The 21,427-nt window shown below is 52.4% G+C and overlaps 1 protein-coding gene across 2 annotated transcripts; it reads right to left on the reverse strand.

Moving 5' to 3' along the window:
- Window positions 1-806: 806 nt before the first annotated feature.
- RHOBTB2 (Rho related BTB domain containing 2) lies at window positions 807-20,877 on the reverse strand. Of its 2 annotated transcripts, none has more exons than XM_061163901.1 (10): window positions 20,302-20,874; window positions 15,798-15,999; window positions 15,081-15,184; window positions 14,363-14,548; window positions 12,696-13,720; window positions 12,277-12,395; window positions 10,695-10,845; window positions 6,260-6,348; window positions 5,145-5,250; window positions 807-3,775 (listed from the first exon to the last, which is right to left on the reverse strand). In XM_061163901.1, the coding sequence occupies exons 2-10, from the start codon at window positions 15,987-15,989 to the stop codon at window positions 3,558-3,560; spliced, it is 2,190 nt and encodes a 729-aa protein (XP_061019884.1). In that variant the 5' UTR covers window positions 15,990-15,999; window positions 20,302-20,874; the 3' UTR covers window positions 807-3,557. The 2 variants fall into 2 exon arrangements, 1 of the variants encoding a protein (XP_061019884.1); XR_009696399.1 differs by lacking the exon at window positions 807-3,775 and adding an exon at window positions 10,548-10,600 and having other exon boundaries at window positions 5,199-5,250; window positions 20,302-20,877.
- Between the last annotated feature and the right edge of the window lie 550 nt (window positions 20,878-21,427).

The following is a 21,427-nucleotide window of genomic DNA, read 5'->3' on the forward strand; positions in this document are numbered from 1 at the left end:
GCCCCTCCTGGTGTCTCCCCCCCTTCTCTGGCCCCTCCTCCATTTGCCCTTCCCAGTTCTCGGCGGGAGGTTTTCTTGCTTGACCACTCTTAGTGTGGAAGATGCACTGCAGCACCCTCAGTCCAGGGAGGGCAGGTCACTTCCTCTTACTTTTAAAAATACCTCGTAAGCACTTCAGCCCTCCTTCCACCATACCTATCTCTATAGTATTCCAGTCATGGCAGGATGATGTTATGAAAATAGTACTCCTCAGTTTATCTCAAAACTGTGTGTGCCCAAGACTGGCATGGCTGGACCCGAACTGGAATTGACTGAGTATTTAGGGACATTCAGGGTATGGTGTCCCAGTGGAGTTTGGTAGGGGTCCAACTCAGTGGCCTTGGTGCAATAGCCCTTTCCTCTCCCCTTTCAGAGGTCCTGCCCTACTGCCCCTCCGTTCCCCGGAGGTCACGGGTTTCTTGCTTTTGCTGTTCCTTTTGTGGAGGACACTCTGCCTTCATCTTCAGAGGAAGACAGAAATGAATTCTTGTCAATCAAGTGTCAGGTCACTTATCCCTTTCTCAGAGGACTTCCTCAGTGCCCACCTAAAGTTTATTAGCCTTGTCAGTGTTCGTCACGTTTATTTAAGGTAAGCTTGATGAGAGCATGAAGTTGCCTTGTTTTATATCCAAGCCAAAGAGCACCTGACCCACGATAGGCACTTAATTGTTTCACTAGTGGTTGTTTATCTTTTCACTCTTCTCTCCATTGGAAGTTCTCACCTTAGAAGAGTTTGTTGGAAATATCAAACAGTACAAGAAAGGCCATTAGGTACAAAATACTCATATGTTTATGAATTCATGACCAAATTAAATATGCAATTTTATATAAAAAGAGGCGTGTGTGTTTTTTCTCCCCCATCCTCCCGTTCTCCTCTAGAGTAGTTCTGAGTGACACGGGTGCAGGAGTGTGTGTTCTTGCTGTGTGACCCACTCCTTCCTTCTTGCTTTTATGCCTCAAGCTCAAGCTTGCCCTGCATGAATGTGTCTCCTGCTCTCTCTAGACTTCTGGGCACCAGGTTCCTGGGGGACTGAAATTCAGCCCCTCCTCTCTCCCTCTCCTCCCTGCCCTTCCCCTGACTGGGCTGGCCCAGGTCCCCCACAGCCTCCCCAGCTGGTATCTCTCTAAGTCCCACCTGGGCTTGCTGGGCTCCCTGGAGGTACGGACTGGCTCTGACAGAGCAATTGGGAAGAGGTGGTGAGACCCTGCTTGCTGGGATCCCTCTGTGGCCTCTCACTGGTGAGCCTCCCACCACTCCTGAGCCACCCCTTTCGGTCCCTGCTGGCCTTTCTGCATCCTCATCAGTGGGCCAGATGACTCAGGCCTACAACCTCATGGAGACCTAGTTCCCCTGCCGTTGGATTTCAGGTCCTGGCTCTCCCATCCCCCTGGAGTTCTTGGGAGGCCCCCATGGCCTCCTACACCCTTCCCAGAGTGAAGGTGCCGGTGCAGAGCAGCACCCCACCTCGGAGGCTCCCCTTCTGTCCCCTTCATCTCAGCCTCACCCTAAATGCAGCAGAAGTGAGCTGACCAGCCAGTAGAGGGCAGCACATGTCTGGTTTCCAAGCCTGCCACCTGGAGGACTTGGAGGGGAGGCAGCCATGGCCTTGAAGTCTAGGGCTTGGACACCGTGGGTCATAGCCACTCAAGACGCACTTGACCTGCCACCTCCTGCTCCCTCTCTTGACAAGGCCTTGACCTCAAATCTCTAGGTCTTGGCACCACAAAATTGATGCAGAGTTTCCATTTGGGGGGGGGGCGGGGGGGCGTTGCTCCATGCCAGATTATTGGGGGTGGAGCCCCCCACACCGGGCCCTGGGACCAAAACCCAGTTCCTCTCCCTAAAGCATCTTTCTTAGATGAGATGACTCCTGAGTGCTGAGGACAGGAGCTCAGACTCTCTGGCTCCACTTTCATCAGAGGGACTCTGTGTCCTGAATCTAACAAGGGTGTGTGGAGTGAGATACAAATCAGAATTAGAAAAGGGGGAGAGGGTCAGTTGTGGCCCAGCTTTCCCCCATGGGGCTGCAAGATACTGTTTTAATCCTCCACCATCCTCCAGTCTCCTCCCTCCTCTTCTCTGGACTCACCTTGGTTTTGCTCCTGTTCAATTCCCCCATTCTTCCCTGTTATCACCAACCAGCGCTGAGTAAGGTCACATGCTTCATTACAATCCTTCCTTACAAGGACTCCTATTCTCCATGTCAGTGCCCTTTTCCCTGACCTTTGACTCCTACCACATCGCACCCCTTCAACACGGTCATATCCTATGGAGTTACCTGCTGAAGTTGAGAACAGTCTGATTCTCGTGATGGGTCCAACACCATGGTGATTCCCAAGCCCACCCTCCCCACCCCTGCAACCTCATCCCCAGCATGCTGAAGGCGTGCACCATGCCCTCCAGAGTCAGTCAGCGGGGCTAGGACGTCCTCGGTCACAGCCGGTGACACTGCTTTCCTGAAAAGCATCGGAGTCAATTCTACCACCTCGACCAATGCCTCATCCACATGGGGACCCCTGCTTGGCTTTATAAAACTGAAAGCCATCCAGGGTCTTTTTCTGCTTTTCTTCCTTTGAGGGGACAGAGGCCACAATGTTTTTGTCGGTGGTGATTTTGTTCATTATTGTATGCATTTTTTTGCAAAATTTACCCTCTCCCCATAAGAAGCTGTGCTGGCCAGCAGCGGGGGGAGGAGCCCAAAGGAGCATGGGATTGCTGTACTCAGGTCCCATCACCCTCTACTTTCTCTCCCCCTGTTCCAGCGTTTCCTTGGATTTCCATCTCCAAACCTGAGCGGTAAAGGATGGGGGGAAAGAGAAGTTTCTCATTGCACCAAGAAGCGCTGCTTCCAGGGCTGCAGCTCTGAACAACCTCTGCCCCCTTCTCAGGCCTGGATGCCCACAGCCCCGGAAGCAATGCCGGCAGAGGGCAAGCCTTCCACTTGCGGCTTCTGGCAGCTGCACCACAGGGGTGGAAGCCTGGAGTTGGGCTCTGAAGGCTTAATTTCTACCCTGACTTCTCCAGTGAGGATTTGAGTAGGCTCCACGTGGAAAGGCCCACAAAGCCTCTGCAACCCTTGAAGTCCATTGATGGAGACGTGGGGCCAACAGAGGTAGGACCCTGCCTGCCCACTGCTGCTCCCTGGGAGGGGGCTGCCTGCGCAGACCAGGACACACAGCTTCTCAGCAGGAGAGTTTCCCCTTTGATGCTCGGGTCCTCCGACCCACAGACAAGATGCCATGGTCCTCAGCTCTCTCCCTGATGCCCGCCTCCCAGGAGTTGTCCCAGGGCGGCCATGGAATCAGGACCTCCGCACAGGGCCACTGCTCTGGTCCACGAGGCCAGGCTCCCTCCTCTCTGTGCTGAGCTATGTTGGCTGGTGGGAGCAGCTCCACCCACAGGGTCCTGGTTATGCGAGTCCTGTGTCCCTGGGAGGTGGAGGGGGCGATGCGGAGGAGCAGAGGGGCAGAGACACGTGGGGACAGCAGCAGCAGGGCCAGAAGAGGGCGGCAGCATCTCAGACCACAGCCGAGGAGGAGGATGGGGACGCCGAGGAGGCGGCCGAAGAGGACGCCGAGGACGGACTATTCCAGAACAGCCAGCGCCGCTTGGGCTGCCGCTTCAGGTGCAGATAGTCCTCCTTCTCGCGCTCCTTCCGGGCCCGCTGGTAGTGGTCTTCCTCCTTCAGGTACCAGACGGGTGGCCACCGGTGTTTCTCGAAATACTGCTGGTTTTCTGGGGCAGAACGGCAGTAGGGCTGGGTGAGAAAGACGCAGGAGGAGGGGCAGAGGGACGTCCACCCCTGCCCTGCTGCCATGGGATATGCCTCTGGTCCTCCTAGGACCACATGCCAACCCCTGGGGACCAGAAGCGGGAGCCCTGCCTTCACTGAGCCCCCAAAGAGAGTCAGTTGCCCAGAGAGTGGAGCCGACAGTCCACACTGGGGAAAGGCATTTCCACTTGCATTTTTCTTCAAAGGCAGAGGGAAGATCCTATCAAGGCTCAGAGAATAAAGCAGGCTGCAGCAAGGGATGAGGGAGAAATGGCAAGAAGAGCTGTGGGCAAGAAGATGCTTGGCCTGGCTGGGGTGACAGCAGATGCAGCTGGCAGAGCTGAGGTTCTGAGAGGGGAGGTACAGGGGGTGGGGGTATGCAGGAGGTCAGATGGGAGGGAAGGCTAAGCTGAGGGGTTTGGACTTATTCTAGAAGGTGTGGGGGCTCCACGGAAGTTTGGAACCAGGGAAGTGATGCAATAAGAGTTGTGCTTTAGAAAGAAAATGCCAGAAGGGTGACGAGGAGAGAGCAGGAGTGGGAGAACTGGTAGAACACTAGTGGGGAGAAGGGTCACAGCAAAGCAGACGGTGCCCAGTGAAGACCTCAAGACTGAGTGGCAGGAACTGGGGGAGGCCAGCCACACCTCTCCCAGGGTCCCATGAATCCTGGATCCCTGGATTCCTGTCAGGCCCGAGGACCTGAGACATCAATTAAGCAGGGACCAAGCTGCAGGGACCCCAGAGGATACCCAGATCTGTATTGTCCAAGCTGTGACTTGTGCCCATTCCTAGGTTATGAAATTAATGTCATGAGTCATGAACAGTATTAAAGACAACTGATATATTTTTCAATACATGTACTGGGTCACAAGATAAAATGTAATTATTGATAACCTAGAGGGGTGGGATGTGGGGATGAGAGGGAGGCTCAAGAGGGAGGGGATATATGTATAATTATGGCTGATTTGCACTGTTGTTTGGCAGAAACCAACCAACATTGTAAACATTAACAAACAAACAAAAATGTATTTCTTATTGTGGAGTTTGGTCCACAAACATCTAAAAAATACCACCTCTAGTCTGACTGTACCTGTGAAAAGCAGAAGCTCAGAGGGGCAGAATGAATTGCCCAAGGTCTCCGGCGGGCCGGGGCAGGGGGGGCCGCCGTCCACACCAAAGCTTTTTCCAGGACCCCCTCCGCTGGGCTGGGTGCGTGTTTGCAGGCTACTCCCCACCCACAGGGGTCTTTGGCAGCCTCTGGGCACCTTGGGGTCAGGTCAGAGGTTTGGACCCAAGGAGAGGGAGGCGACAAATGCCGCCGGGGATGCTCACCTGGGGACATGGCCTTCATGTCTCGGGGGAACTTGCGACACACGTTGTTGTAGTTGGTGCAGATGTGGTGAAGACACCAGTCAGCCAACTGGTACGCACAGTGGAACTGGGAACAGACAGGAGCGTGTCTGTGCTGGGACCCCTGGGCCAAGGTCTGCACACAGATGTCTACTTTTGCCTTCAGAGTCAGAGCTTTCGTGCAGGTGGGCAAAGGCCCTGAGTCACAAAGAACCCACATCAAGAGGCAAGGCCACACAAAACCAAGATGGAATGACATGGATTTGCTCCTTGGCACCATCACCACCACCACCTCACCCGTGACCTGCCCCCAGCAGCCCCAGAAACCCACAGTCCTATGCGGTAGCCTCTTACTGGGTCTGCCCTCCTCAGATCTGACCTCTCGTCCTCCATGCTGGACCAAAGCCTGCACTAAGGTGCTGACAACCAGGCTTAGAGAGCTGACCTCCCAGGCGTGTCTGCCATATTTTAACTTCGTAAACTAATCTTTAGAATTTGTGGCACCCTGAGGGCTGGTAGGGGAGATTTTGCTTGCCTGTTTTGGGTGGCTCAGACAGTAAAGAATCTGCCTGCAATGCAGGACACCTGGGTTCAATCCCTGGGTCAGCAGGATCCCTTTGAGGAGGAAATGGCAACCCACTTCAGTATTCTTGCCTGGAGAATCCCATAGACAGAAGAGCCTGGCAGGCTAAAGTGCATGGGCTCTCTCTGCAGAGAGCCAGACATGACTGAGCAACTAACACTATCACTTGGGAAAATGGAGGTGGGAAGTTCATCTTAGATGGAGAGTGCCCAATGTGCCGTAAATGACCTCAGCAGGCAGCAACCGCATCTATACAGGACTCTGGGTTTCCCTCCCCTGCCCAACGGTTGCCTGAAGTCTCCGTCCCTTCCTGCCACAGCCAGCCTCTCCTCTTGGCATGTCGGGGTGAATCCTCTGGCCTGGAGGATAAGATGGGTCTGCCCGCTGGGGGAACCAAGTCTGTCCATGGGTTCCCTTCCTACCACCACCTCCCGAACCCTCCCCATTTGCTGCCAACAGGCAGACAGAGCCCAGAGTTGAGAATGTTGGAGAGATTCCTTCCCTGTCATCCTACCTGAGCCAGTTCCAGGAACACAAGGACGTCCCCATCGATGTCCACCATCATCTGAGTGGCTTCCATCAGCCCAGTCACCGTGTACTGCTCTGTGACACACACAGCCAGGCATGGGCTGAAGAACCACGGGAGTGGACAGGCCCTTGTTTACCGCCCCCCCCCACCCCAGCAGGGGCCCACAGCAGGGCAAAGAGGGGTCCCAACAGACCAGGAAAGGCCACAGGAGATTTAAGTCTCCTCCCACCAGTGAGGAAACCAGGATTAGAGCAAGACTTTCCCACTGGAGTGGAGGCGGGAAGTGAAGGAGGAGACTAGAATAACCTATGAAGGTTTTTTAAGCTACTTATGTTGCAGCAAGGACTTATACAGGTTGGGTGAAAGCCCCCACCCCGAGAATCAGCCATTGATACTGATGGGAGAGGATAGTAAATCTCAAATTTGCTGAGAACTATGAATTAGAACTAAGGATTAAATCAAGTTGTTCATATTAATTTAAATTTTGTAACAAATTGTGTACTAACCTTGCATTTCATATTAAGACATTTCTAGGGAAGAAGTAAACACTTTTAGTTCTGAATTTTAACTGTATCAGTATAAACTGATAAAGCATTTTATCTTTAAAAGTAATATGTCTCAGCTCAGTCCATGGAAAAAGACCTAGAAACAACAGCCATCCCAATAGCAAAAGCAGTGCTAATGCAAATATTGTAGCCTTGAAATCCCATTTCCAACTACAGGAAGCCAAGACTTCTTAGAGAAATGGCTGATTCCAGGTATGGGGCAGGAAATGTACAAGATGAACCTGGAACATCTTGTCATTCCAGACCATCAGAAAGCTCCTCTAGAGACTCTGCAGCCAACTTGAAGAGACTTCTACAGGCTAAAGGAACAGTAGAGTATCTGAGTTTCCATAAAGTTAATTCCAATTATTTAAAACCGATAGCTGGAATCAAGATTGCCAGGAGAAACATCAATAATCTCAGATATGCAGAGGACACCACCCTTATGGTAGAAAGCGAAGAACTAAAGAACGTCTTGATGAAAGTGAAAGAGGAGAGTGAAAAAGTTGGCTTAAAAATCAACATTCAGAAAACTAAGATCATGGCATCCGGTCCCATCACTTCATGGCAAATAGATGGGGAAACAATGGAAATACTGAGAGACTTTATTTGGGGGGACTCCAAAATCACTGCAGATGGTGACTGAAGCCGTGAAATTAAAAGATGCTTGCTCCTTGGAAGAAAAGCTATGACCAACCTAGACAGCATATTAAAAAGCAGAGACATTACTTTACCAACAAAGGTCCATCTAGTCAAAGCTATGATTTTTCCAGTAGTTGTGTATGGATGTGAGAGTTGGACTATAAAGAAGGCTGAGTGCCAAAGAATTGATGCTTTTGAACTGTGGTGTTGGAGAAGACTGTTGAGAGTCCCTTGGACTGCAAGGAGATCAAACTAGTCCATCCTAAAGGAAATAAGTCCTGAATATTCATTGGAAAGATGGATGCTGAAGCTGAGATTCCAATACTTTGGCCACTTGATGTGAAGAATCAACTCATTTGAAAAGATCCTGATGCTGGGAAAGAGTGAAGGCGGGAGGAGAAGGGGACGACAGAGGATGAGATGGTTGGATGGCATCACTGACTCAATGGACATGAGTTTGAGTAGGCTCCAGGAGTTGGTAATGGACAGGGATGCCTGGCATGCTGCAGTCCATGGGGTCGCAAAGAGTCGGACAGGACTGGGCAACTGACCTGAACTAAAAACCAAGAGTATGTTCAAGTCCAAGAATTCATAATCACATGTAATATTTATAACAAAAAACCAACTGGTCACTCTCCAAGGATGATAGGAAACAAATGTGTATCTTGAGAACTGGTAAACTGGGACTTCCCTGGTGGTCCAGTGGCTAAAACTCTGCACTCCCAATGCAGGGGACCCAGGTTCAACCCCTGGTAAGGGAGCTAGATCCCACATGCCCCAACTAAAGATCCTTCATGCCACCACTAAGACTCCACTGCAGCCAAATAAGTACATAAATATAAGAGAAAAGAAAAACAACTGGTAAATTAAAATACATATTTACCTGCCTTTCCTACATGAACTATTCCACTGGGAAAACAAACCATAGATGAGGGAAAGTTTCTCTCCTTTTGAAAGTATTCCAACAGATTAAAAAAAAAAAAAAAAAAAAGACCGAACTGGAATACTACCATTTCACAACACTTAATAAATGAATGGATCCAGGCAATAAAACTCAATGGATGCTAACACCACAAAAAGAGAGAAAAACAGATGATCTACGCTTCTTGATGAAAAGCAGAAACAACCTATAAAATGTAGTCTCACCAAAAGAAGACTGGATCTAATCTAGCCTCTAGACCTGAAGGCCAGTTGATAGGAAGGAAATATGGTGTACTACAGAAAGGCAATCAGTGAAAAAAATCTCGGTTCTCTAGATCAGAGGGTTTTTCCAACAAATCAAAAGTTTTTTTTTTAAACAGACAAGGTGCTTACAGGTTAAAAAAAAACCTTAAAAGATATATAAAAAATAAAATCATGCTATAGTGTTTCAGGATGCACACTTGGATGATAAAACTATGAAGAAGAGTAAGGAAGAGAGATCATAAATAATATCTTAGAGCAACAGGCAGAATGGTTACTTTTGGGGTGGGGAGGGCCTATGGTTGAGAGGGACAGATTGGGGGCTCTGGTGTGGCAAGCAAGGGGCACTTTGGTTTGTAATAATTTATTAAGATGAATACATATTACATGTTTTTGTGTGATATTTAACATTTTAAAAATTAAGCTTAAATTAATAACTTCATAGTAAGCTTATATCACAAAACATGTCACTTATTATACCACACTTGGCATTTTCCACTGTTCCTTGACAAGGTACACAGAAACATATTTTTTAAATGTGTTTTTTAGCGAGTATGAAGCATTTCACAGGAAAGGTCCTTCAATGTTATTTTCTATAAGCCTTCCCATGCAGCAGTGAGAGGTAACATTTTTAATGGCTACCTTGCAAAATCCATCCATGTGTGCTTAACCAGCGTGCCTGTTTGACTTGTTTCTGATTGCTTGCTATGATGAAACAAACTTAAAGAAACACCTAAATACATTTTTTTTTTCACTTGGGCCATTTCTTTGTAGCAAGTCTTTCAAAAGTTATTTAGTCTAAGAGTTTGGACTGTTTTCTATGTTCTGGGAAGGCTGCACCACTTTTTCAAATTGTTGCAGCTGTGATCTTATTTATTTTTTATTTATTTCTTGGTCGCACTGCTCAGCACGTGGGATCTTAGCTCCCTGACCAGGGATTGAACCCATGCCCCCTGCAGTGGAAGTGCAGCCTTAACCACTGGAACACCAGGGAATTCTGCAGTTGAAATCTTTAGAAGCCTCTTACTCCCTGCCCTAAAGCCCTCAGTGTCCCCTGGCCTGCCTGTGCAGGCTCAGCTCTTAACATGTGATTCTGGTCAATCATTTCCGCCTTCTTTCAGGGACCAAGCCCCACCTTTCAACTCATTTCTCGTCATAGGATCACTGCTTCCCTCACAGCCAAGTCCCAATCTTGATCATCTGCCGAGGGCCACAGCAGCTCTAACACCAGGTCCTTCCCTGAACCTCAACTCAGTATCTGAGGTTTTGCTCTCTGCCGCCGAGCCACACAAGGACATTTACCTGGACATCAATGCCAGTACAGGTACCAACGCCAACATCAATGGAAGGCACATGCTGACTCCAGCTCAGGAGCGCCACCTGTTGGCGGGCACCACGGGCTCCAGACGACTTCTCATCTGGACTGCACTATCTCTCCTCCTGCCCTGGGACCCCAGGTGCTGCTCCTTGGTCTCCCTCCTGTCCCAGTCCCTGCTCCACCCAAGCCTCTGGGGTTGGTTCATCCTGAAACCTGAGCTCTAGCTCAAAGGATCTTCCAGTAATCAAAGGATTAGGACTGACCAACAATTAGGTCAATGTTTACTGTGTTTCTAGAAGAAGAAAGAGAAAGTGAAGGTGGAAGAGAAGAAGGAAATGAGAAAGGGGAAGAAAAAGGAAAGGAAGAAGGAGGAGATGCAAAGGTAGGAATGAGGAATGGTGTTCTGTTCTTTTTGATTTCTTAAGCTTGCCTGAGTGTGGCCAAGCTGAGAACCTCGAGCCCTGGCATCTACTGCCCACTTACTGCGCCGCAATAACCTCTAGAGAGACCTATCAGGTGAACCCACTGAGCATCCCTCTCAGACATTTCTTTACATCCACGTCCTCACCGCAACCCCAGTACGCACCGACGTATCTCACGCTATGTAAACGTATCCCCTTGGTGCTGGCGGCCTGTCCCCTAGGAGGAGACAGGTGAGAGAAGAAATCACGACTCCCAGGGGGTCCCCTGACTCCTCCTCCTCCCTGGAGGCCCCTCCCCTGGGCTTAGCTACCTGTGAGGGCGACCAAGTGCGGCAGGCAGAGGCGGTTGGCCAGGATGATGAGTTTCATGTCGTCCAGGTCGGGGCTGGAGGTGAACATGCCGGTGTACAGGTACTCCAGCACGGCCCGCATGCAGCTCTTGCTTGTGTAAGGAAACACCACCTGCGGGTGGGAAGGAATGGAGGAGGCTGCAGCAGAGTCCGGCTTTAGGGAAAGCACAGCAGTTCTGAAAACTCAGAAGGCTCTGGCCTGGACAGTTGGTCTCCCGTAGACAGGCCGCCACCCCTCTGCGGTCCCTGGACCTGATTTTAAAAGGACCTGGACTCGCGTTAGCATCCTTCTGGTTTGGAGGAAGCATGAAGGAGTCCTTCCGGTCAACTGCACCTGGTCCCACTCTATCCTTAGGGGAGCAGTGCAAGTGGGATGTGGATGAACGGAGTGAACACCAGCTGGTCTCCCTGGGCTGCTCCAAGCTACAGCTCTGGGCCTCTGGGACCTCTCCAGAGCAGGACCAAGACGAAAACTGCTTTCTCATCAGCTGCCAGCCTCTCCAGGCTGCACTGGGAATTGGCTGGAACTTTACAGCTGCTTCTGTGGCTCTGGAGAGTTCCCACCTCACACTTTGCACATCCCAACCCACTCATGCTTCAGGGAGCAGAGACAACTCAAATCTCAAACTCTCCCCTTCACCTCCGAGAAGGACTCCCTTTCCAGTGTGCGCTAAGTCGCTTCAGTCACGTCCGACTCTGTGCGACCCTATGGACTGTAGCCTGCCAGGCTCCTCTGTCCAGGGGATTCTCCAGGTAAGAATACTGGAAAGGGGTGGCCTTCCCTCCTCCAAAGGATCTTCCTGACCCAGAAATCTTAGGAAATCCCTTCTCTGGGTTACAGGATGCTACACACTAACATTCTTTGCTCAGCTTTTCATTCAAGTGTTTGCTGATTACTGACTAAGGGACCAGAGCTGAGGAGGGTACTCAGCAGAAATAAAAGACCTCATCCCCATATTCAAGGGAAACCTCAGATCAGCTGGAGAAACTGGGTGTGGACCCTTGGAACTTTACGTAGATTCACAAAGGAGGACACTGTTAACTACAAGGCTGAGGGATGGACAGTCAGTGTCACAGTTCAGAGAAGGGTAGAAAGGAGGTCAGACTTGAACTCAAGTCTTGATTTGGCTATAACTCCCACTGACTCCTGATGTTTCCTCTTAGTAATTTTCTACCCACTGACTCCCACCCTATACCTTGACTATAAATCCCCACTTGATCATGCTCAATTAAGAATTAAAACCAGTTCTATACTGAGATCTCTTTTCCCCTATTGCAATACTTTCTGAATAAAAATCTGTTCTTACTGCTTTAAGAAAAAAGTTTTTTCTAAACTAAAGAGCTAGGATGTGACCATAATTCCCCATCTTGGTATATTGCAAAGTCCTGGGCTATAGGAACCATCTCACAAACTTCTCTTGGGCCCATCACTTGGTGGTTTGTACAGAGTCGAGGCTGAAGGAAGTACTGTGAAGTGACAGATGCCTCAGATGGAAAGGGAGTAAACCTCTCTCCTTCCCAACCGTTTCCATCCTAGCCTTACCTCCCTGGTGGAACTCTCCACAAATGGCCCCCCAAACATGGCAGCCATCCAGTCACAGCTAGAAATCAACAGGGGCTTGTGGGCACTGATGGTGCCATCATCCAGGATGAAGGTCACATCTGTTAGGTGAGAGAAGATGCATCAGGTGAGGATGGGGTGAAAGAATATGGGACAACCAACCCCATGGGTCGACACTGCTCCCAGATGACTGCTTCCTCCTGAAGCCACAGTCTGTGAGCACCACATGACCACAATCTCAGGCTGGGGGCTCTAGGTTTCAGGAGCAGAGCCACGTTATCTCCAGGACATTGGTGGCTGAGATGACTCAGAATGCTACCCGGACCAACCCAGATTCTGCAGAAGGCTCTGGAGGGAATTCCCTTGCCTCTGGGACACCAGCTCCTAAGCCTGTTTCATACCTGAGAAGGTGCCTTTGGCCAAGCACTCCTTAACTCGGTTGGTCCGGCGGACATGGAAGGCCTTGGTGATCTCCTGGTTCATGAAGGCCTCGTTGTTGAGGATGTTGGCCACCATCATGCGCAGATCAAAGACCTCGAGCAGCTCAGCGATGTGGGCGATGTGCATGAGGTCTCGCTCGTTCTCGTCTAGCTCCCCTGTGTACAGGTACTTGAGAACAGCCCGGAAGGGCCCTGGCTGGATGGAGTTGTCCATTTTCACCACCACCATCAGCCGGGATTTATAAGTCAGTGGGTCTTCTGTCATCTCTTCCTGGATGCTCACAAAAGCTCGGCTCCAGGAAGACAGCACTCGACCCCGCCCAGGCAGGTACCCTGTCCCATTGCCCCGTAAGATCCCGTCGCTGGTGGACGCCCGGAGCCCAACAGGCCCAGAGCCCCCGCCCTCCTCCACACTCTCACACACGTCAAAGCTGGCTGCCCGGAGCAAGAAGTCCCGTCCGTGGTGGTGGTGGTGATGATGGTGGTGGTGGTGTTGATCAGGGTGACCCCGGTGGTCCTCTGAGCGGGGGCCCCCTGACCCTGAGGGTCCCCCCAGCTCCCCCTCACTCAGGTCCATGAGGAACAGGTCGTAGAACTTGGAGGAGGATGTGGAGAGGTAGATCTTGTGGGCGAAGATGCGCACCCGCTCCTGAAGCACAAGGATGACGTCTGCACACAGCGGGTCCTCCAGGAGGTGGGCAGGGCACTCCTCGCTGCTGGAGGGGGGATCGGGCACCACGATGAGCGGGGGCGGCGGCTTGGGGGGCAGGAAAGGCGCCTGCAGCAGGGGCCGCTGCACGTTGCGGAGGTGGGACTTCCAGAACTGCAGGTGCCGGCGGGAGATGAGCGCTGCCCGGATGGCATTGTCGAAGACGTCCTTGATACCGAACTGCGCCACCACGCTCGTCTCGTAGTAGGGGATGCCCAGCTCCTTGGCCACCTCTCGGCCCTTTTCCGGGGGAAGGATCTCATTGGGCTTGATGGGCCTGGCACGTTCAAGAAGGGAAGCCAAATTCATGTCGGTGCTGGAGGGGTGGGGGGCAGGGAGATGCATTCCCCCGATCCTGTGTGTTTTTCACCTGACGGGGGGAGTCCCTGCTGAGGATCTGGGTCTAAGCCCCGTTCCTGCCCTGTTCATTTCCACTCCTCTGTTTGGCCAGATCCTACCATTCTTTCAAGGCTCACTTCTAATCCCGTCTTCTTCCAGGAAGCCCTCCATTATCTATGGTAGGCCTGGGTGATCTCCCCGGCTCAAAGTAGGAGGAGGGCTGACTACCTCTCTGGCAATTAGCATGCTGGTTTTGAACATGTTCTCCTATCCAGTTCATCTCCCAGCAAGATTACAAGCTCCTTTCACACAAAGATTACCTCTCCTTCTCCTTCTCTCCTCATGATGCTTAGCCCACTACTGCCCACTCAGTATGTAATGTATGGATGGATGGATGGATGAAAGAATGAACATTCTTACTGGCCCCCTATGTGAGTCTGCTTCAGATGGAGGGAGAGAAGTGAGGCTCTGTGCATTCTCTCAGGGCTGAGCAGGGAGTTGAGAGACACAACTTTCCCCCACCCCCGCTCCCCCTTCCCCATCTGCCACTTTCCCCTCCCTAGGCACCAGGACTCCCTACCTAGCCAAGGGTCTCCTGGCCCTATTGACAGCGTCCAGGTCGGCATAACGCAAGTCCAGCTGGCAGCCCACCAAGATGACAGGTGCTCGGGGGCAGAAGTGCTTGATTTCTGGGTACCACATGGTCTTGACATGGTGGAGGGAGTTGGGGTTGGCAATGGAGAAGCACAGAACCACCACATCAGACCTGGGGGTGGGAGAGAGTGAGGTTATAGGCAGAGAAAGCTAGTGATAGGTTCCCTGCTGCTGGAACAAGGGAGAATACATACCCAATGGCACCCCTACACTGCAGTCCCACAACTGTCTTGTGGATCAGCTCACGTGATCTTACCCAAAACATTTAATCATAGCACCTCCTATTTCTGTACCCCCAAGTTAGCACTTGAGAGCTTTCAAAGACTCTTGGATTGACCTCACAGCTCTCTTGTGATTTAGACATGATCACTCTTACCATCTCATCTGAGAAAACTCATCTCAGAACAGCCTTCCTAATTGCTCAAAGTCCCAGCATTACTGGTTAACGGGGGAGAACTGAAACCAGGCCTCCCGAATGCAAAGCCGGCTCTCTGCCCAGCCCAGGCTGCCCTCACGTCAAGGGTCTCCCAGGGCTGTTTTCTCCACTCCTTCCTCCCAGTTTCACAGAGTGTCCTTATACCTCGGGGAAAGCAGGAAAAACCCCATCCACCTGGCTCCCTGCAGGCAGCAGGGGCCTTCCCTACCTCCCATAAGCAAAGCGACGGTCTTTGTGGTGGTCTCCGAAGGTGTCCCAGAGGCGGAGAGACACGCTCACATCGTCTACCACATCTCGGGAACGTTCCAGCACCTGGCGGGGGGTGGGGAGGGGGCAGGGTGGGACAGGGAGAGGGGAGGGAAGCGAAAGCAATGGTTCCTGGGGGCCCTGCACGCTGACTTGGGGTGGGGTCAGCTCACTCCTGGGTCCCACAGCATGGGGGCTGGAGGGACAGCTAGTGTCTCCCTCTACGTGTCCAAGAACACCTGAGTCCCCTACCAAGAGCTGGCCAGGACAGAAGAGACTCCAGAGGGCAGACAGTCATGGGAGTGATGCAGTCTCCCAAGGAGCCCATCCTTGTTCTCAGCTGTACCTGCCAATCAGATGTTTCCCAGCCTTGGGTCTTCTGGTATCATTAGCCAGCAGTTTCTTTTCTCCCGGCAGCTCTCATCTCTCTAAAGCACCACCCCTCTCCCAGCTTCAGGGCTTCCCATTACATGCCCCAGGCTCCAGCTCAGACAAACACAAAGGGCTGGGGAGCCCTCCCCTGGGGTGGTATCCCCTCAGGCCCCTCCCAGGGATCTGTGCTCTTCAGCTGCCCCTACTCAACCTTTAGGGGGCTTCCATGAGCTCAGCATAGGCCCCCTCTGGAGAGATCCCTGGGGAAGAAGCCCAGATGAGCGAGGCCATAGACTTCCAGCCTTACCTCCTGGCATACCCGATACTGGTCAATGGCCCAAACCGTGGGCACGTGGGTGGCAAGCAGTTGGTACTGGGTGAGGGTGGCATTGCAGGCCCGGGCACAGATAAGCCTGGTCTTGCCCACAGCGTTGTCCCCCACCACCACGCACTTGATGGTCTCTACGTTTGGCCTTTCATAATCCATGTCAGAATCCATTAATTGGGACCTGAGGGAGAGGAGAGAAGCAGTCAAGACAACTTTGCACGCCAGTCCCTGCGGGCCAGGGCCAGCAGCTCTTCTCTGCTGGGGCTGCTGCCTCTCTGAGCATCTGAGCAGAGAGGCAGACAAGGGAGTGGGTAGCTTTCTGGGCACAGGCTCCACAGGGGCCCGAGGAGACAGGAGCCCCTTCAGGCTGAGAGGCCCGGCTCCACTGGGTGAATCTCTGGTCTGCCTCCTGTTGCCTCCATCCTCCAGCAGCAGGGCTTCTGGTTGGGGAACGCCAGAGAGAGATCCCGAGGCGGAGTCTGCTCGGGGCCGGTCCCCAATCTCCTGGGAAGAGAGGTATCTGCCTAGGAAGCTCATTTATCATCTGCTCTCCTCCTCCAGCCCGCAGGGCTGAACGGCAGAACAACAACCAGTGAGAGGTGGGGAGCCAGGGCCAGGTCCCCACCCCTCCTTCCCAGCATGCCTGAGGGCAGGGCTGCTGAGAAAATTAAGATGAAATTAAATTAAAACTTAAAAATTTAAATGAAAAAATTAAATTAAGATTTAATGGACTTGTCAGAACGGGCAGCGGCCCTACTGGCCATAGGATAGCCTGTGGCTATCCTTCAACCCCAGCCCCCTTATGGAGATGCTGAAGTTTTTTGTCCCAGATTCTCCAAGCTGAGGCAGCTTCCAGGTGCACCTGAGCAGTCCACAGGCCTCTCCTCTCCTCTTCCGGGACCATCCTGTTGCCTAGGGGGCTCACTCAGTACTGAGATGGTGGGAGTGGGGGTAAGCAGTGGCCTGGCACAGTACATGTGTGTGCACGCACTCGGTCACTCCGTCATGTCCGGTTCTTTGTGACCCCATGGACTGTAGTCCATCTCCAGGCAAGAATACTGGGGTGGGTTGCAGGGGATCTTCCCGACCCAGGGATCCAACCCATGTCTCCTGCAGTGACAGGTGGACTCTTTACCGCTGAGCCACCTGGGAAATCTGGGACAACACACCCCACGGCTAACCGGCCAGTAAGCCCTCCCATCCCCTACCCAGGCCTGCCCTCCAGGTATCCCACATCCAGTTTCAGGGAAAATGAGATACACTCCCTTCCACCGTTCTCCTTCCTGGGGAGGAAGAGTCTCAGGCTGGAAGCCCTCAGACACCAGCACTCCTGGAAGGATGCTCATTAAACTGGCTGCACGGGTAATGGGAAAGCAGAGAGTCAGAAACTCGGGCCTGAATTTTTGAACAAATGTTTGCCTCAGTTTCCTTCTGTGTTAGGTAGAGAGGAAGCGGCTCATCCACCCACAGAGAGGGATGGCTCAAATGAACAAACAGAAGGCCCTTCTGTAGTCAAAATGTCACGTCAGTGTTTAAAAAGCTATCTCCAGAAGGGGGCCCTGGGCTTTTAGGGGTTTTTGCTGACAGCCTCCCAGTTGGCATCCACTCCCCCCTGGAAGGGTTGAAGAGAGAAGGTGGGGTACTGCAGGTGTTATTAGTAAGCTTGGTTTCACCAGGGTCACTGACCTGCCCCTGCTCACATTCCCTGGGTGCCTGAAGTCAGCTGGGTGTTGCAGCAATTTGAAGGACTCCTTCCTAGGCCAAGGAAGGCTGAGCCCAGAGGAGCCCTGGAGGCTGCCCAGGAGCTCTCACTGCTGAGCCATCCAGCCCAAGAGCCAGGCCACCAGCAGCAACAGAGGAGCTCGGCTCCTGCAGGGCTGTAACTAGATGCCAGCATGCAGGAATGCAGACCTGAAATATGCAACGATGGCAACTGGGATTTTGCTCGAGTGGATGCATCTCAGCCACCTTAGCAAAAAGTACGGCCAGGACTTTCCAATGAGACACGCGCTGCCTCTTTCCTGGAATTTTACAGGATCTAAACAACCAGGGGTCTCTGTGCAGGTCCCTCCCTAGCCTCCAGCGCAATCGTCTGCCTCATTCCTTCTCCTTCCTCCACCCCTTCTCACCCTCTCCAGCAAGCAACCATTATTCTGCCCACCATCTTGCCTCCCCCCAAATTCACTCTCCTGATGAAAAGCAGGAACCCCACTTTGACAGTTCCTCATCTCAAGGCAGACAGCAGGAAGGATGTGTTGGCTCTGGGAGTCATCTGGGTTGCGATTTCTGTTTTATTAGTTGAAGAACCAAACAGATAGAATCCACAATACAAATATACACAGATGTAGGAGAAAAAGAGAAACCTACTAGCCAACAGAGCTTCTTTCTTAAATTGAGGTCCTAGCGGCATGGAGGTGTGTAGACAGAAGCGGGGATGAGAAATCGAGGAGACACATCGGCTCTCACACCCAGGAGCAGCTGGATGGCGAGCAGGATGTCAGGACACCACCAGAGTGGTTCAGTGCTGGTCCAAGATTGATGAGTCTACAATTCAAACACTCACGCGCACACTATGCACCTCTAGGGTTAAGCAGGGGACAGCCAACCAACAAGCAGAAGAGCGACACTGTGCTGGGAGTTTAGACAGCAGACCTGTTGGGTGCTCCTCTGGCTGAGCGGCCCCTCCCCATCCATTTCCCCAGCACTCCTGCAGCCTTCTTTTAATTGTCCTTTGACTTCCTCCCAATTTTGATCATTCTCACCCAGTCCACCCCCATCCCAACTGCCTGACTGGCAAACTTCATTCATTGTCTGATCTGAGAAAGGGCAAATCACTTCACTTCTCTGTGCCATGGTCTACCCTTCTGGAAAATGGGTATGAGGGCATCAGAAGCAAGTCTTGAATCTTGATGAATCTGTGCCAAGACAGCCTGTGCCAAAAGGAGGTATTTGCCTTCTTATGTAATGTGGTATTATATAATGCCAGATTACATATCTCTATGTGTAATTATACCTCTCTTTTAAGATCCACACTGGCCCAATTAAGCGAGCAGAACTCTTAGTCTAATCAGGCCTGTCTTTAGAAGGATCCTGTCCTGGAGATATGATGCCATTGTCAACAGTAATGTAATTTTTGCTCTAGAAGATTGCTACTTTACAGTAACGGTGCTGGTATACAATGGCACAGCCCACTCAATAAGCTTCTCAACTTCCCCTTTCCTTCTGGCATTCTCACCTTCAGTGACTCTAGACTTTTCCACACAATTGCCTCATCCCCATTCCTTCTGAGCCTCCTGATTAACTTCCATACACTATGGTTTCCTTGACACCTTGCACTGGCTGTCATGACCCCCAGGCCACTTCTCTTCCTCAATGATTCCAGAGTCACCGAGACGTTCCCTTCACACCCCATCCCACAACCCCTGTTCCCTTGTCCAAAGACAGCCTCCTACCCAACAACGTCCCAGCTCTTTGCACTCAGGCCAGGTCAGAACAAAAGGCGTGTGCTCAAATTAGCTACAACCCTTACAGGCTCCCAGTTCCACCTCCACACCCCTACACACACTCTTTGCAGAGCCCAGAAAAGCCCCCCATTTCCCTCCCACAGCCGATAGGAGGCTTGTTCATCTGTAGCTGCCCTAGTCTGGTTGTCAAGGAAACAACAGAATCTCCCTGGGAGCCTGCTTTGTCTCCTAGCAACCAATATCCCACATCCTGCATCTTACAAAATACAAAAGGGAAGAATATCTTGAAAATGAAGGTAAAGATCAAGGAGGATGGACAGGATGAGGAAGAGAAGACCAGCGAGGGTGGCCTTCCAATTAAAGGAGCCTCCCACCGGGGTCGCTGACACTGTAACAATGGGGGGGGTGGGGGTGGGGGGGTGGAGCAGAGAGATGAATCCCCCCACAGATCCGATGGGCAGCAAGGCCCAAAAAGATGTTGAATAGTCATGTTAAACAAAAATGCAAGCCTAAACACAGAATAAGCCTCTTCAAAGATCAACAAACAACCCTAAGGATTTCTCCCCGTAGTTTGCCAGAACTCAGATGCACAGACTGCAAGGGAATGGGTTGAAAGTAACATATTCAGAATGGCGAAAACAAACAAACAAAACCCCCACATTCCATTAAATGTTTTTAACGGAAATATTTCCACTACTCTGGACCTTTTTTCCTTGACACGCTGTTCTGCACACACATACAAAATAATTTTTTTTTTTTATTTAAATGGGGGAAGGAGAAGGCCACTGCATGCCACGGCAATCAAGTTCTTTTCCTTTCCCTAGATAAACCCAGAAAAGGTTAGTCCCCCGCCCGCTAAGACCCCAGCAGCCGAAGCTCAAGTCCAGGGACTAGAGGACGCCCGAGGGAAATCAGGACGGGCGCAGACAGGGCCCCCGGGAGGACGCAGAGCCGGGAACCGGCGCGTTTCCAGAGGCTGCTCGCAACCCGGCCATAATATAAATTAATCATTTACTTACACCGCTACATGTGACGGGGTGATTTCTAGTGTAAGGAACACATCTCTTCCTGCTAAGCAAGCTCATTTTAGTGAAATGGCGGGGGTCACTCCGCGGGTGCAAGTTAGGAAGATGCCGGTGCCGCCGCGCTGCTGCCGCCGCCGCCGCTCAGGCCCCGGGCCCGGGTCGCGTTACATCAGAAACTCTGACAGAGCAGCCCAGGCCGGACGGCGGGCCGGGAGCGGCCGCGCGCGCGGCACTGCGGCCAGTGCCTCTTCCGGATCAGCATCTCCCGGCGCCCAGTGTCACGGAGGCGCGCCAGGGCCGGGCAGCGGACGGCCGCTCAGACCTCCGCGGCTGGGCCGCGCCGCCGCCAACGGTCCTCTCTGGCTGCGGAGGCCGGAGGCGGCGGGCAGGAGTGGGCGAGAGGGGCGAGGCCGCCGCTGCTACGCGCCTGGGCCCGCTCTGAAGGCGCGGCCACCAAGACGCCTAGCGCTGCAGTCCCAGGGACCGCTCGCGACCTCCTTTCTTCATTCACAAAAAAAGAGAAAGGGGATTAAAAAAAAAAAAGAAGGGAGGGAGGGGAAAAAGGTGGGGGCAAAATCTCACCCAGAGCGCCAGCCGTGACAGGTACCGCCCTTCGCGGCGCCCCGTTGGTCGAAATCAGCTGAGGGGGCGGGGAAGGGGCGGGAAAGGGGCGGAGAAAGAAGGGGATTGGCCGTCCCGGAGGCCCCGCCTCGCGACGCCGCTTGCTTCCTCTTCACTTTCGCTTACCTCGGCTTCACCCCGAGGGACGCCGAGTAGAGGCTCTAGGCTCGCCCGCGGGGGCCGGGGGCCGGGGGCCGGGGTTGCGTCCCTCGACCTGGCGAAGCTCCAAACCTCACTAAACTCACTCAGGGTCCCGCCTCCCCCCCGCTTCCTCCGGGAGGCTGAGAAAGAACGCCTACGGCATGCTAGTCAGCCCTGGAAGGGATGCGAGTTAGGGAAGGGGATTTTGACATTTTTGCGTCTCCCTTAGCCCCAGGCCTCCACCGCTTGCCCAAGGGAAGAGGAAGACAGCGTTTCCTCTGCCAAAAGGGACGTTTTTTTCTGGTGTTTGGGGGCCTTCCTCCCTCCATCACCGCCCCTGCAGCTACAGACTTGTGTC

This window comes from Dama dama, chromosome 16, assembly GCF_033118175.1.
Source record: "Dama dama isolate Ldn47 chromosome 16, ASM3311817v1, whole genome shotgun sequence".
Classification (NCBI taxonomy): domain Eukaryota; kingdom Metazoa; phylum Chordata; class Mammalia; order Artiodactyla; family Cervidae; genus Dama; species Dama dama.

Bases quoted from the DNA above. Each gene is read 5' to 3' on its own strand.
- RHOBTB2 (XM_061163901.1), bottom strand. From the start codon at position 15,989: ATGGATTCTGACATGGATTATGAAAGGCCAAACGTAGAGACCATCAAG. The intron at 14,549-15,080 runs GTAGGGAAGGCC...TCCCACCCCCAG, and splicing joins CGTCGCTTTGCTTATGGGAG to GTCTGATGTGGTGGTTCTGT. The intron at 3,776-5,144 runs GTGAGCATCCCC...GTTCTGCCCCAG, and splicing joins CATGAAGGCCATGTCCCCAG to AAAACCAGCAGTATTTCGAG.